Source organism: Vipera ursinii (assembly GCF_947247035.1).
Source record: "Vipera ursinii genome assembly, chromosome: 11".
NCBI lineage: Eukaryota > Metazoa > Chordata > Lepidosauria > Squamata > Viperidae > Vipera > Vipera ursinii.
The window spans coordinates 13231012-13245916 of NC_139524.1; the positions used below are offsets into that span (position 1 = coordinate 13231012).

Here is a 14905-nt window from a genome sequence, read left to right on the forward strand (position 1 = left end):
AATGTCTGAATTTTGATCAAGCGGCCGTGGGGAATGCAGCAACGGTCGTAAGTGTGAGAAACGGTCCTAAGTCCCTTTTTTCAGTCCCTTTGAAAGGTTGCTAAGTCAAGGATCTACCTAGCGGCGGCATTTGTTTTGCTTGCTTGGAGAATTCAGCTGAGTAGAACAGGAGGATGTTGAATAAAATAAATCAATAAATCCAGCCCTCCGTTGGGTGTTATTCCGCACTGTACATGCTAACCACCCACTTTGCTGAAATGTGAGCACAGGTATAATAGGACGCCGTTTAATTCTTAAACGAATTTCGCTTTAATGGAAAACCAAAAAGGGGCCTTCACAGAGCAGCAATGTTTTAACAATTATCTCCCTGTTTTGTGTGACCTTTTAGCTTAATCGCTTGCAAATTAAACCGGAAGGGTAATCGCCCTCCGCAGATAAACACAGGAATAAGCCAGAGTGTAAACAAAATAAAAACAAAACTGCAACCAGTGTTTTTTTTTAACCCCCTGTCATGACATATTACTGACGTTCATCACGGTGTTCCTCATTAGTAAGAAAACTAATCAGGACTCGGAGAAGATCGGCTCCCCTACGCAAAACACAAATTCTCCCGACGGCCCTGTATCCTTTTTAGCAAATTACAGATGTCAAAATAATAATAAAAAAAAGCAGCCGAGTAGCAAACTCACAGCTTAGCTGCTACACCCTTGAACGTCACCGTCTCCTGACTTCTGGATTAAACGCATTGCATACAAACACATACAGATTTCTACGTGATGTACGGACACTGGAAACAGAATAAAACGAAAGTTGCCTTTGGAAACCTGCAGCGTCTCACTGCGAGGCTGAGACGCCAAGGCAGGCTGGCGTGCTAGTAGCGGCCGTACCGCGGCTCCTGGAAATAGGATCCGTAGCTGCGCGGCGGCCAGCCCTGTTGAGGAAAGGAAGGCTGTCCATGTTGGTGATGCTGGTAGTTAGCGCCGTAGCCCTTGTCGTGCCACTGATCAGACCTGTAGCCTCCCGGGTGGTCATAGCCGTGTCCCCTGTTTTGGAATTGGCGGCTGTCTCTAAATCTGTGAAAAAGGAAAGGCGGTACGCTAAGTCGCCGGACTTGTTTTCAGAGTCCGTCCCCGGCTGTATCCCAGCAGAGCGCATCCGTTACCAAGAAGGAAAATACCACAGGTAGTCCTTGATTTACCATCACGGCTGAGCCCAGCATTTATGTTGACATTTGTTAGGGTGAGTTTGGCCCCATTTTACGACCTTTCCTGCCACAGTTGTTGGGTAAATCACTGCAGTTGTGAAACTAGTTAACACGGTTGTTGTTACGTGAATCTGGCTTCCCCCCCATTGACTTTGCTCGTCAGAAGGTCGTAAAAGGGGATCATGTCACACACACACACACACACACACACACACAGAGAGGACAGTGCAACGGTCATAAATATGAGTCAAGGGATTGGACTAGAAGCCCCCCAAGGTCCCTCCCGAGCCTTTTATTCTATATTCTTGCCAACTGAGACAGGCAGAAAAGGCAGTAACTTCAAACAAGCCTAGGAGGAGTTGCTGGGCATTAACTGTGACAGATCACGACCTGTTAGGTCTTCTCGGTATCTCAGCTCTCTTCACAAGAAAAGCTAACCTGCCCAAAAGACAAAGACAACATAAAACGCTATCAATTTCTGAAAGGCCACACCTGGTCCACCCTTCTTCCAGAGAGGCAAAGCCAAAGAAACAAGCTGTTCTGAAGACTTCATGGAACTTCTTGGTTGACGTCATCTACCCACCCACCCACCGGGTGCGGTAACACAACCAGAAAGAAGCCAACATTTTAACTTCTCTATGTAAGAACTTCTCTATATATCCAGAAGCACAAGAGAGCAGTTTTCCAAAGGAAAGCAATTCTTCTCTTATCGGAGCACACCAAACCACGCACTCTCTAGGCCGCAGAAAAACCTCTCTCCACGGAACCGGTCCCTGGTGCCCAAAATGTTGAGGACCTCCGACTTACACTGCTCAAGTTCCGTCTGGTGCCCAGGATCACCCTCAAGCTCGTCCTAGGACATGCACACAGAAACACCTTGCAAAAACTAGGCTGCCTGACCTGTGCTACAGTGAGGCCTGGGCTGCGGCTGGCTATAGACCAGTGGTGGCCAACCTATGGCACGCGTGCCAAAGGCGGCACTCAGAGCCCTCTCTGTGGGCACGCTCGCCATGCCCCGGAGATGGCAACCGTCCCTCTTCAAGCAGCCGCCCGCTAACTCGCTGAGGTCCCACGTGGCCGGATGCATCCTGGCATGGCTGGTTTTCCCTCCCCCACATCCCGTCCCTCCTGGCCTCGCATGCTCTCCTTTTCCTGGGCAAAACCCACTGCATCGCCTCCTCAGCTGTCGGCCAGCCATCCAGCTCGGAGGCGGCTTCTCTGAACTGCTGTTGGCGGGTTGCGGAGCCCGAGTGCGCCAGTCGAGGGGCCGGCAGGCTGTGGCTGCTGACGGACACCGTTGGCCCCCGTGCGCTCGCTGGCCTGTGTGCGGGGGCCGATGGTGTCAAACAGCAACCGCCCCTTGCCTTGCCTTGCCCCATGGCTATGGCGCCCCCGCCCTGTCTCGCTTCACCCCGCAGGACGACCCTCCTACCTACCGCCTTGCCTGCCAGAGACCCCCTGGATCTCCTCCATCCCTGCCCACCCCCCACAGGCGTCCCTCACCACAAGCAACATTGACATGACCACGCCCACCTTGGCCACACTCACCCCAATCTGCCATGGCCACACCCACCTGGCACCTGGCGATAGATAAGTGGGTTTTGGGTTGCAGTTTGGGCACTCGGTCTCTAAAAGGTTCGCCATCACTGCTATAGACAATCCGGTTAGTTTCTTCAGACAGACACTCGTCTGAAAGGGTATAGGTTCTGCTGCTTGAGCAGGGGGCTGGACTAGAAGACCTCCAAGCTCCCTTCCCGCTCTATTCTCTTCGACCTTCTGTGACCTTCTGGCAAGCAAAGTGAATGGGAGAGCCAGATTTGCTTAACGACGGCGTTACTAATTTTAACAGCTGTAGCGATTCGCTTACCAACTGTGGCAAGAAAAGTTGTAAAATGGGGCAAAACTCGCTCAACGCATCTTTCACTTAGCGACAAAAGTTTGGGCCCAATTGTGGTCATTAAAGTCGAGGATTGCCTGTAGCAAACGTCATGCATAGCATTTTTTTTTCCCATTTCACAATGGGGTATCCACATTAAACTTCTCTAGAAATTCTCTCACACTTAAGCGAGGACTACTTCATGGTACTTTGCAGCCCAAGCACCCTGTGCATTGTGCAAATTCAGCCAGAAAAAGCACTAATACGGTGTTCATCTTTTTTCCCATCAATGCAATTAAAAACTTTTTAAAAAAATAATAATAATAATAATGCAAGTATAATACCGATCTCTGTATCGCTGGTGACCACCGGATCTATTTCGCCAGTCCTCTACTAAGGGAGGTGGATCAGCAGGGCGCTGAACATACTTCTGATACTCATCATTTTCTGAAGTGAATCGATGGGCAAACTTATTTTTGTAATTCTGGAGGATCTCAAACACAGATGCCGTGCTTGGTTCGCTGAAACGTCAAAAGGCATCTCATGAAATGTCCGTAAAAGTTAAGAAATTAAAGTTACCAACGAACTGGATTTCCAAGATGTCCTTTTTTAACAGAGGGCATTTTTATGGAAGAAAGGGAGAAGGCCAGTTCCTGAAGCTAAAACTCAAATCCTTTGGCCACCTAATGAGAAGGAAGGACTCACTGGAGAAGAGCCTAATGCTGGGAAAGGTTGAGGGCAAGAGAAGAAGGGGACGACAGAGAAGGAGGTGGCTGGATGGAGTCACTGAAGCAGGAGGCGTGAGCTTAAATGGACTCCAGAAGATGGTAGAGGACAGGAAGGCCTGGAGGAACGTTGTCCATGGGGTCGCGATGGGTCGGACATGACTTCGCAACTAACAACAACAAAGTAAGGCCACACCTGGAATATTGCATCTGGTTTTGGTCCCCACATTACAAAAAAGATGTTGAGAGTTGTGAAAAAGTGCAAAGAAGAGCAACTAAAAGTTTGGGCCCAATTTTGGTCATTAAAGTCGAGGATTGCCTGTAGCAAACTTCATACATGGCTTTTTTTTTTCATTTCACAATGGGGTCTCCACATTAAACTTCTCTAGAAACTCTCTCACACTTAAGCGAGGACTACTTCATGGTACTTTGCAGCCCAAGCACCCTGTGCATTGTGCAAATTCAGCCAGAAAAAGCACTAATACGGTGTTCATCTTTTTTCCCATCAATGCAATTAAAAACTTTTTAAAATAATAATAATAATAATAATGCAAGTATAATATCGATCTCTGTATCGCTGGTGACCACTCGATCTATTTCGCCAGTCCTCTACTAAGGGAGGTGGATCAGCAGGGCGCTGAACATACTTCTGATACTCCTCGTCTTCTGAAGTGAATCGATGGGCAAACTTATTTTTGTAATTCTGGAGGATCTCAAACACAGATGCCGCGCTTGGTTCGCTGAAACGTCAAAAGGCATCTCATGAAATGTCCGTAAAAGTTAAGAAATTAAAAGTTACCAGCGAACTGGATTTCCAAGATGTCCTTTTTTTAACAGAGGGCATTTTTATGGAAGAAAGGGAGATAAAATGCAATCAATAAATATGCATTATACAGCTGAGGAAAATGGCTCGCTTGGACTTGGCTGAGGAACTGCTTATTTTGAAGCTGGAAACAACTTCTCAAATCATACAGAATAAAAACTGTACAATCTCTGATCCATCGGGTTGAATTAAGCTCTCCAGCCATCTATGGCAGTTCACTCTTTCAATCTTCCGAGTATTTTATCTGCTTTGTTTACAGCCAATATACAGTATTTAGTTGTGTTCTTGCTGCAGTAAAGCAGGCTTTGCAAGTAATCACAATGTGTCAATCTCCTGAAAGCCTGATTGATCCAACATAGAGCTGGAGTAGAAAACCTACACACACAGACACACACACACACACACAGACACACAAAATCTAAAATGTATTTTGTTGTTTCCAATCAGTGGGACTCAGTGACATGTTTGACATTTAATCTTCTGCAGCTTTCAGTAATGTAAAAGAATATCAGCAATTGTGGGCAGGCTATTTATACAACTGCTACAGGAAAAGTTTTCCTAGAAAACAAGGCTACTATCCCAGTTTGTGACCAACCAGGTCATAATCTCTAGGTTATTCAGTTGCTTTTAGCTTATTGTGATCATGTAAACTCATCCTCACGATAAATTTTCAAGGTAATTTTGGCTGATATTCGTGCAGGTACGTTTATTGCATGTTTGTTTATTCATTTATATCTCCCCTTTATTATTTTAGGGACGCGGTGGCTCAGTGGGTTAGGACGCTGAGCTTGTCGATCAGAAGGCCGGCAGTTTGGCGGGTCGAATCCCGAGTGCCGCATAACAGTTCGAAAGCACATAAAAATGCAAGTAGAAAAATAGGGACCACTCCGGTGGGAAGGTAACAGCGTTCCGTGCGCCTTTGGCGTCTAGTCATGCAGGCCACATGACCACGGAGACGTCCTTGGACAAATACTGGCTCTTCGGCTTTGAAACAGAGATGAGCACCGGCCCTTAGAGTCGGAAACGACTAGCACGCATGTGCGGGGGAACCTTTACCTTTATTATTTTTAAAAATAATGCAGCGAACATATCCTCCTCTTGTTTTCCACCTCACCCTGGAAGGTGAGTTGGGCTGAGAGTAGGGACTGGCCCAAAGTCACCCAGTTGGCTTTCATGTCTAAGGCGGGACTAGAACTTAACAGTCTCCAGCTTTCTACCCTGGTGCCTTAACTAATAGGCCTAATGTTGTTTTGCCCATGTATTGTATGAACCTAGCTACCTTGAACCTAAACCATTAATCTGTTTGCAAAGCTAGACTATTTCAGTTTATTCAAAAACCATGGATAAATAAGCCACAGATTAGTAGGGCGTCCATAAACATCTACAGCTGTTTACAGTTTTATTAACATTACCATTTATATAGAGGGTTTTTCCAATTTTTCTGTATGGAAATCCTTCTTAAAACTACAGCATTTGGAGAGCAGCTTACAATTAAAATGATTTTTTTTTAAAGTAACCAAAATGTACAAACAGGGATAGTAAAGCAACAGCCATTGTGGTAAACATATTTGAGGCACTATAAATAAAGTAAGTTGTTATTATACCTATTATACAGGTCAGGAGGTAGCAAATACTCTGCGGCAGCCAATTCAGTTATTGAGAATTGTCTCTAATCTTAGACATAATATTTGGTCTCTTTGTCTTCATGCCCTTGAGCAAACAGAACAATGTGGGCAGATAAACTTTTATACTTCTCACTAGATCAGGGGTAGGCAACCTTGGCTCTTTTATGACTCGTGGACTTCAACTCCCAGAACAGCATAGCTGGCTCAGGAATTCTGGGAGTTGAAGTCCACGAGTCATAAAAGAGCCAAGGTTGCCTACCCCTGCACTAGGCCATGTTTGTAAATCACTAACATAGTACATAGCCACATTTTTATCAGGACAGTGTGAAAGGAATTTGCATTCTGCATTTTGATCTCTCCAGCTATTTCGGGATGGTGTACACAAAACCCTGAAACATACCACAATTTAAGATAAATGGACTTTAACCACTGTAGAGGTAGCTCTACTTAGGTTTTATGGCTTGTTTTTCATCCTGCTCTCTGAATTTGGGTTCTGCCTTTATGGTATCCACTGCGTAACTATGACGCCCCACGGATCCAACAAAATTTAAGATAAGGAAAATGTAACAGCCAGACCTGTTCATCCAGTCTTCAATTATAGGAGGTGGAATGGCAGAATGCTGAAGGTATTTCTGATATTCCTTATCCTCTGCAGTATATCGATCAGCAAACATGCTTTGATAATTCTGAACAACGTCAGTGGTAGAAGCCATTCTGGAATTCCTGGAAAGATATTTTAAAAAAACCCCACCATCTGTTATTTTCTGAAAAGAAAACACCTGTGTAAATGTTTAATTTGATATCGTGGACAATCTGGCTGTACAAAACCAGTTCAACATAAGTAAGCTTCTCTTTTCTATATTAAGTGATAGCCGTCCTTTAAGGATTGTCAGCCCATGAAGCATATACATAGTCTGAAAGAGTAACTAATGAACATGCTGGAACATGCTATTTTGTTTCGAAGAAGAGCAAAACCAACAGCAGAGTGTTGTATACAATCTTCAGACACATTGCAAGCAGACAACAGGACAATCTTAAGAGGCATTTCAGAAAGTCAATTATCAGATTGTCATAGCTGCCCAACAAAAATAATTGAAAGTAACAGTCAAGAAAATGGTTTGAATCAAAGCAGAGAAGAAATTGAATAGAATACTTGGGCTGAAAGAAATGCAGCTCTTGAGCCAAAGCAAAATACTTCATTTCCCATTCAACTATAAAAGGTAAAGGTTCCCCCGCACACGCGTGCTAGTCGTTTCCGACTCTAGGGGCTGGTGCTCATCTCCGTTTCAAAGCCGAAGAGCCAGCGCTTGTCCGAGGACGTCTCCGTGGTCATGTGGCCGGCATGACTAGACACCAAAGGCGCACGGAACGCTCTTACCTTCCCACCGTAGCGGTCCCTATTTTTCTACTTGCATTTTTACGTGCTTTCGAACTGCTAGGTTGGCAGAAGCTGGGACGAGTAACAGGCACTCACTCTGTTACGCGGCACTCGGGATTCGACCCGCCAAACTGCTGACCTTCTGATCGACAAGCTCAGCGTCCTAACCCACTGAGCCACCGCGTCCCCTCATTCAACTATAGCCAAGGAGAAAATTCTTGAGGTCTGTTGCCTTTGGGGATGATGACTTCACTGGATGCCCGTTCATTTCTGAGCAAATCTGTTCAGGACTGAACTTCAGAAGGGCAGGGGGAATATTTGCAGTTGCTGACACTAGAGCGAGAAGTCTAGCTGCTGGGAAATATCCAGCACCTTCTATTTTAAAAGGATGCATTGATCTAAGGATAGCAGTTAAGGCATCGGGCTAGAAACCAGAAGACCGTGAGTTGTAGTCCTGCCTTGGGGGCGAAGCCAGCTGCCTGCGTGACCTTAGACCAGTCACTCCCACTCAGCCCTAGAAAGAAAGCAATGGCAAAGCAATTCCCCCCCAAAAAAATGTCATGAAGACTGCAGGGACTAATCGAAAGCAGACTTGAAGGCACGCGCACGCACCAACACGCACATAAAATCTATGGCGTCTCTACCTATGAATAAAGTACCTGTTATAAATGTTAATTCTGGAAAAAGCTTTGATGGCTACTAAACATTAGGGAGAATTCACTGTAATTTCTGCCATCAGAGGCAAGCAGGCTCTTTTAACCAACTGCAAAGGAAGAGAGGTGGGAGCAGGTTGTTGTTGTTGCCTGCCTTCCCTTGTCTTGCTTTTTCCCCAGGATCTGTAGCTCGCTACGTGCTGTATAGGTCCAGAAATTACACAACGGCTCTGTCATCACACAATTACACAACGAGTCAGCGCGGGGGGGGGGGGGGTTGGGATCAGAGGGGCGGAAAAAAGAAAGCCACCCTGATCTGAGCCAGATCCCGCTCCACCCTGCCCTTCCCTCTCCAAACGCTCTCCCGGGCGGGGTTGGAGTTGGGGCAACGGCAGAATCCTTGCAAGATCCAGAGGACTAGCTCCTTGGCGCAAAAACCAAAACAATCCAGGGGGCGAAACATCAAGGAGACGCCAGTGAACGCCCGCAAGCCTGTTTTAAAGCCCCCACCAGGCTTTAAAATAAACAATTATTACTGTTATTATTCTTATCATCATCATTACGGTGATGATTGACCTTATTACCCACAAAGGGAGGTAAAGGGCAGAGATGAGCCTCGCCTTCGGTCCAGTGCCGGGAGCCGCCTCCCTCCCTCCCTCACTTCCGCCCGTTCATTCCCGGACGTCCGGTTCCGCTTCGCCCCGCCTCCTGGAGGGCGGCCTCGAGTCGTCTCGTCGGGAGCGGGGGGCGGGCCGATGGGCGGGGCTTCGGCACTCTATAAAAAGGCCCGCTCGCCTCACCAGAGCCTTGAGTTTGTGTTGATGCTGAGGGGGTTAGTTTGTTCCAGCTGTTGTGGGTCTTTTTTTTTTTTTGCTTTCTTTTTGTTTAAGCTGAAGGACTAGCTCTCCGTTCCAGCGAGGCAGAGGTGGAAGCAGGCTTCTCTTTAGGCCAGGGGTCTTCAAACTTGGCCCTTTTATGACTTGGGGACTTCAACTCCCAGAATTCCTCAGCCAGCAAAGCTGGCTGAGGAATTCTGGGAGTTGAAGTCCACAAGTCATAAAAGGGCCAAGTTTGAAGACCCCTGCTTTAGGCAGTGGAGAAGTAAATCCCTCAGCCCGCTGGGCAAATTAGCCTCTAAAAGTTTACGGAATTTGCCTTCCCGATTGTGGTGTTGGTGTCTGGAGTTTGTCCTACGCCTCCCCTTAAAATAAGAAAAGGGACAGCCGTGCCCCGAGTAGGCTTGATTGGCAGGACATACTTGAGGTTAAGGCTGAGTTGGCCCTGGGGAGGGGGCAAAATGAGGACCCAGATTGTTGGGGGCAATTAAGCTGACTTTGTAATAATGCCGCTTGGGTGTGTGTGTGTGAAAGCCCTAATAAGGAGGCATATACATAGAATGAAGGCTACTGCTAAGCTTGTAAGCCGCCCTGAGTCTTCGGAGAAGGGCGGGATATAAATGGAATTAAAAAAAATTTTAGGGGAGTGCTAAAATTGAAAGGACTGCTGAGAAGTGCAATGAAAAAAGAAAAAGCAGTAGTGATGCACGCTAGGATCCAGTGTATTTCAGGCAAGGGTTGACGCATAGACCTTAACAATGTCTACATACTGTGCAAAAGAGACCCCAAAAAAGGGATCAAAAAAGAGACAAAAAAAAAGATCAAAACACCTCTTCGCCAGCAGTCAACACCCAGAGGAGCATAAGTCCAAAGTTAACAACAGACCAACAAGAAGTAAACAATACCTCAACCAAGGAGCAGCCAAAAAAGGTAACTGTAATCAGCTTAAAAACCAGAGAGTCCCTGATTCCCCACCCCAACATTGACAGGATAAGCTACTAGAATATAAACTAAGAGCAATTCGCATTGCTTCCTAGCACTGGTAATGTTGCCTAGTTTGGGTCATGAAATGTCTGCAAGAAAATAACCAAGCCCGAAAAGCACCAAAGACTCTTCATATCTTAGGACTGGACACCATACACCGTAAAAACGCTAACAAAATCTGGGGATAACTCCTTGGAAATCTTTGTTCCGTACAGGTGATTCTCAATTTATGACCACAATTGATCCCAAAATGTTACGTTGCTAAGTGAGACATTACCGTAAAAACGCTAACAAAATCTGGGGATAACTCCTTGGAAATCTTTGTTCCGTACAGGTGATTCTCAATTGATGACCACAATTGATCCCAAAATGTTACGTTGCTAAGTGAGACATTACCGTAAAAATGCTAACAAAATCTGGGGATAACTCCTTGGAAATCTTTGTTCCGTACAGGTGATTCTCAATTGATGACCACAATTGATCCCAAAATGTTACGTTGCTAAGTGAGACATTACCGTAAAAACGCTAACAAAATCTGGGGATAACTCCTTGGAAATCTTTGTTCCGTACAGGTGATTCTCAATTGATGACCACAATTGATCCCAAAATGTTACGTTGCTAAGTGAGACATTTGTTAAGTGAGCTCGGCCCCCCTTTTACAACCTTCCTTGCCAGGTTGTTAAGTTGAATCGCTGCAATTGTTAGTCACACGGTTGGTTGTTGGCTTGTCGGAAGGTTGCAAAAGGGGATCCCGTGACCCCGGGACAAGGCCACCCTCATAAATATGAGTCAGTTGCCAAGGGTCTGAATTCTAATCATGTGACCTGCTGCAATGGTCATAAGTATTAAAAATGATCGTAAGTCCTTTTTTTCCAGTGCCGTTCTAACTTTGAACGGTCACTAAACAAACTCTTGTACGTCCTGGACTAACCTGTGTTAAATTACAGTCTCAGAACAGTTTTAAGGCTTCAGTGTTCTCCTTATCCTGTAGCTCTGTCTGGACTCGATATTCATCACAAAATTGATATTATGTGTAGGGACTGGGAGTGTTACAATATCTTTTAAATAGACACTTTTAAACAAACAAAAAAATCCCCAGTTCCTGATAGACTGAATTTTCAAAACAATGCCTATTAGGAGAAGGCTTCTTAACCCTGACCTTTAAATGTTAACTCCTTGTGCTTGTTAAAAGTTGTTTTTATGCTGAAGAGCAGACATTTTTAAAATGCATTTCTGGAACCTTTGTTTTTAGAGATGAGTTTAACTCTTCCATAATATAATTCTTCCATTCCCTCTGCTTTCTAACAGTACCTTTTTTCCTTCCTTATAATGATGATTTTCCACTGGGGGATAGTATTATTAAGTTGGTATATCATATCGTTTCCCCGCATAGCGGGGAACTCTAATTCAAATCATTCTAGATTGAGATATTCTTACTCTTGCTGATTTGGGTACATTCCAGTGTCAGTTACACCGTTACACCATGATAAAATCAAATTTCAAAAAAGTAAGGGACTTCTTGACATCTTGGCACCCAGATGAATCGTCTATCAATAGAGATAAACCAGATTTACAACCGTTCATTCAAAAGTGACAATAAAAAGTTAAGACTGTAGGCTGCTGGAGAAGATGTGTTCTGGTCTTCTTGTTCCTTCTTAGGTTTTTTTTTATTTTCTCCTTTGAGTGGTGTGTAAATCTGCTTTATCTCTGTGTGCCTGTAGATGGCTATTTTGTCTAGGTGCCAAGCTTCCAGGAATTCTCTAATGTTCTTGGATTCAGCTTGGTCCTCAGCTGAAACTATGGTTGAGACTGTCCCTGTGTTGTGAACTTAAGAAATTCTCATGTCTTCTGATTGCTTGTTGGTGTTCACGGATGTGCTGTGTTGGTGTTCTGCCTGTCTGTTACAGTCATTGCACTATAGATGTTCACTGATTCCTAGTTTTAATGAATAATACGGTGAAAAATATATGTCATTTCACCATTAGACGGAAAGATTTAAGTCCCTGAGCTATGTTTCTATACATCCCTTCTCTGGATAGCAATTCCAAGGATCTTACTCTGACATCGTAGGGTTTTTCAATGTTTAAACAGAACATGGATCCTCCACTAAAAAGATGATGCTCTGTAAGAGATGATTTACACCTGTCAGTCTAAGCCTTTGTTCATTCATAGGAGGAGGAAGTTGTTTCAGATACGTTTGCCACTTTGTATTATTTATAAATAAATAATAAAGGCAGAATAGAAATAAACAAAATAAATCCATCTAGAATCTCATTCTGGACCTGGAAACACATGAGCCAAATTCATGCAATATTTTTTTCCCCCATCAAGAGTCTCTGACATGATGTCCTTTCCATATTTTGGAACAATAACCTCTCAGGGTTGCTGTGCAGACATATCTGGAAAACGACAGGTTGAAGGTAACTGACGTTGACTGTGTGTATAAGGGGAAAAGTCACGAGGCATTTTGGAAGTACATTTTAAACAGATGGACAAAGCAGCGGGAAAGCTGAGCCAAGTACATACCAGATGGACTTGGACGTATTTAAAGACTTGGGTGAACATTACTTTCCTACTCGGTGAACAAAAATCAAACTAACTTATCCTCAAATGATAACATGCAGACGCTGAGAAAGAGACTGTGAATTGTTCGCTTGCAGAAATCTCAGATATGCTTTGCGTCGTTTTGGGATAGAACAGGAAAAACTCTTAGTCTAAAAGACTAGGAATCCATACTAGTCTCTAAGTGTAGAGACTCTGGGAAAAGTGTAGAAAAGAGCAACAAGGATGATTAGGAGGCTGGAGGCTAAAACACAGGAAGAACGGCTGCAGGAATTGGGGTTGTCTAGTGGAGGAGTTCCCAATCCCTGGCCTATAGCCCAGTACTGGGCCATAGCCTATTTGGAACTGGGCCACGTGAGAGGTGGGCAGGCACGCATGCACAGCTCCACTCTCATAAGCGGCAGGCTGGTGCACATGCTCAGTGACCCGCCACTAGCGTGAGTGGAGCTACGTGTGCGTGCCAGCCCACAGCTTGTGCAACCTGGTTCCCCTCTCCCAGCCCCCCAGCCAGGCCACAAAGGTTGGGGGCTGCTGGTCTAGTGAAAAGGAGGAGTAGGGATGACATGAGAATAGTGTTCCAATGTTTGCGGGGCTGCCACAAAGAAGAGGGGGTTGACGTTATTTTCCAGAATGCAAGACAAGAAACAACGGATGGGATCTAATCAAGGAGAGGAGCAACCTAGAACTAAGGAGGAATTTCCTGACAGTGAGAACAACTAACCAGTGGAACACCCTGCCTCCAGAAGTTGTGGGTGCTCTTAAGAAGGATTGGACAGCCACTTGTCTGGAATGTTATGCTTGAACAGGGCGTGGACTAGAAGACCTCCAAGGTCCCTCCCAACTCTATTATTCTGTAAAGGATGATACTAAACCAAATGAACCATTGGTTTGACCTGGTATAAGTCAGCATGTAATAGGCGTGATATTTTAGTTCTCACAGGGTGTCAGTTGTGGTATCGTGTCTCCTCTTTCTTTCTATGCCATTTTCTTGTGAGATTTGTTTTCCAAGGCAAGGTTCTCTGCTTATTGTCTTCCAAAAATGGTGGCTGGTTATGGAACAGGGATGCCGTACTAAATAGGCCAGGTGGGTCTTCAAACTTGGCCCTTTTATGACTTGTGGACTTCAACTCCCAGAATTCCTCAGCCAGGTAGAATTCTGGGAGTTGAAGTCCACAAGTCATAAAAGGGCCGGGTTTGAAGACCCCTGAAATAAAATAGGCTTTGGATCTAATCCAACATTCCTCTGTTATTGCCATTTAAAGAAGAAATACGGGGGTTGCCCGGTGTGGAAAAAACAGTTGCAGAAATTAGTAGCTTGTTGCTAATAGCCATTTGGTAAGGACATGGGATTCATATTGTGACCCTTATGTTCGCTCACTACCAAATTGATCAAACCTAGGACATATTCTTCAGCCTGTTTGCATTAAGAGTTGGCTTAATAAATGGAATATACTAGTTAAAAGAATTGATTTAGACACGAAAGCCTAACAGTGCGTTTCCTAGTTCTTGAAGCCGTAATTTCAGCAATTGCCTCTTGCTTATAGTCCCTCATATTATAGTCACCTTGTGCTTTGATTACTGCAGTGCACTATACATGGGACTACCCTTGGCAATCACCCCAAAGCCTCAGCTGGTCCAGATTACAACAGTGTGAGCAGTTACATATCTAAACCTCTGTTATGCGGATATACCAAGGAACATCCACATATTCAAGCTGTATCAGTGTATTTTGGGGTGAAACACCAGGTCTTTTTCCGGAACTACAAAGCCCTTTGTGGCTCAAAGTCACGTTACTTGTAAGACAATCTACCTCCAATGACATCAGCCCATCCAGTAGGATCAAAGTTTTGATCCATCAGGATCAAAACTGACCCTGTGTAACAGTTTTGGAAAGCATTAAAGATCTGCCATTGTTTTCAGGCATTTGATCTGGGATGATTTTTTTTTCTTTTGACAGCTCTAGGATTGTCTATTCTTCTGGATTCTTTCTGTTTTGTTTTATTGTGTGGTCTTTATAGATTTATTATTGTCATGGATCATGTACATCCTCGTCAAACACACGCTGAGGGCAGCAACAGAGATGGATAAAGATAATTAATGAATTGGTCTTAAAAATTAATCGGTAGCATTTCAATTTGCAATACGCAGGCTTTACTGCGTGCAGGACGATGTCCCCCGGAATTGAAAGAGGAAGCATTAAAATGTTAAAACTGTCTAGTTGGTTTGAAATATAAGCCTC

General features: G+C 44.6%; 2 protein-coding genes across 2 annotated transcripts in view; one reads left to right on the forward strand and one right to left on the reverse strand.

Annotated features, from left to right (window-relative positions):
• Positions 1–285: 285 nt before the first annotated feature.
• Positions 286–8309, reverse strand: RAMAC (RNA guanine-7 methyltransferase activating subunit). The gene is made up of 5 exons (XM_083371629.1): positions 8291–8309; positions 6830–6976; positions 4369–4545; positions 3425–3601; positions 286–1073 (listed from the first exon to the last, which is right to left on the reverse strand). The coding sequence occupies exons 2-5, from the start codon at positions 6964–6966 to the stop codon at positions 872–874; spliced, it is 693 nt and encodes a 230-aa protein (XP_083227755.1). The 5' UTR covers positions 6967–6976; positions 8291–8309; the 3' UTR covers positions 286–871.
• Positions 8310–9759: 1450 nt separating this feature from the next.
• HOMER2 (homer scaffold protein 2) overlaps positions 9760–14905 on the forward strand; it is a 68761-nt gene continuing 63615 nt past the window's right edge. The window contains exon 1 of the mRNA XM_083371033.1: positions 9760–10050. The gene's annotated coding sequence lies outside the window, so the exon portion shown is untranslated. The remainder of the gene's footprint in view (positions 10051–14905) is intronic.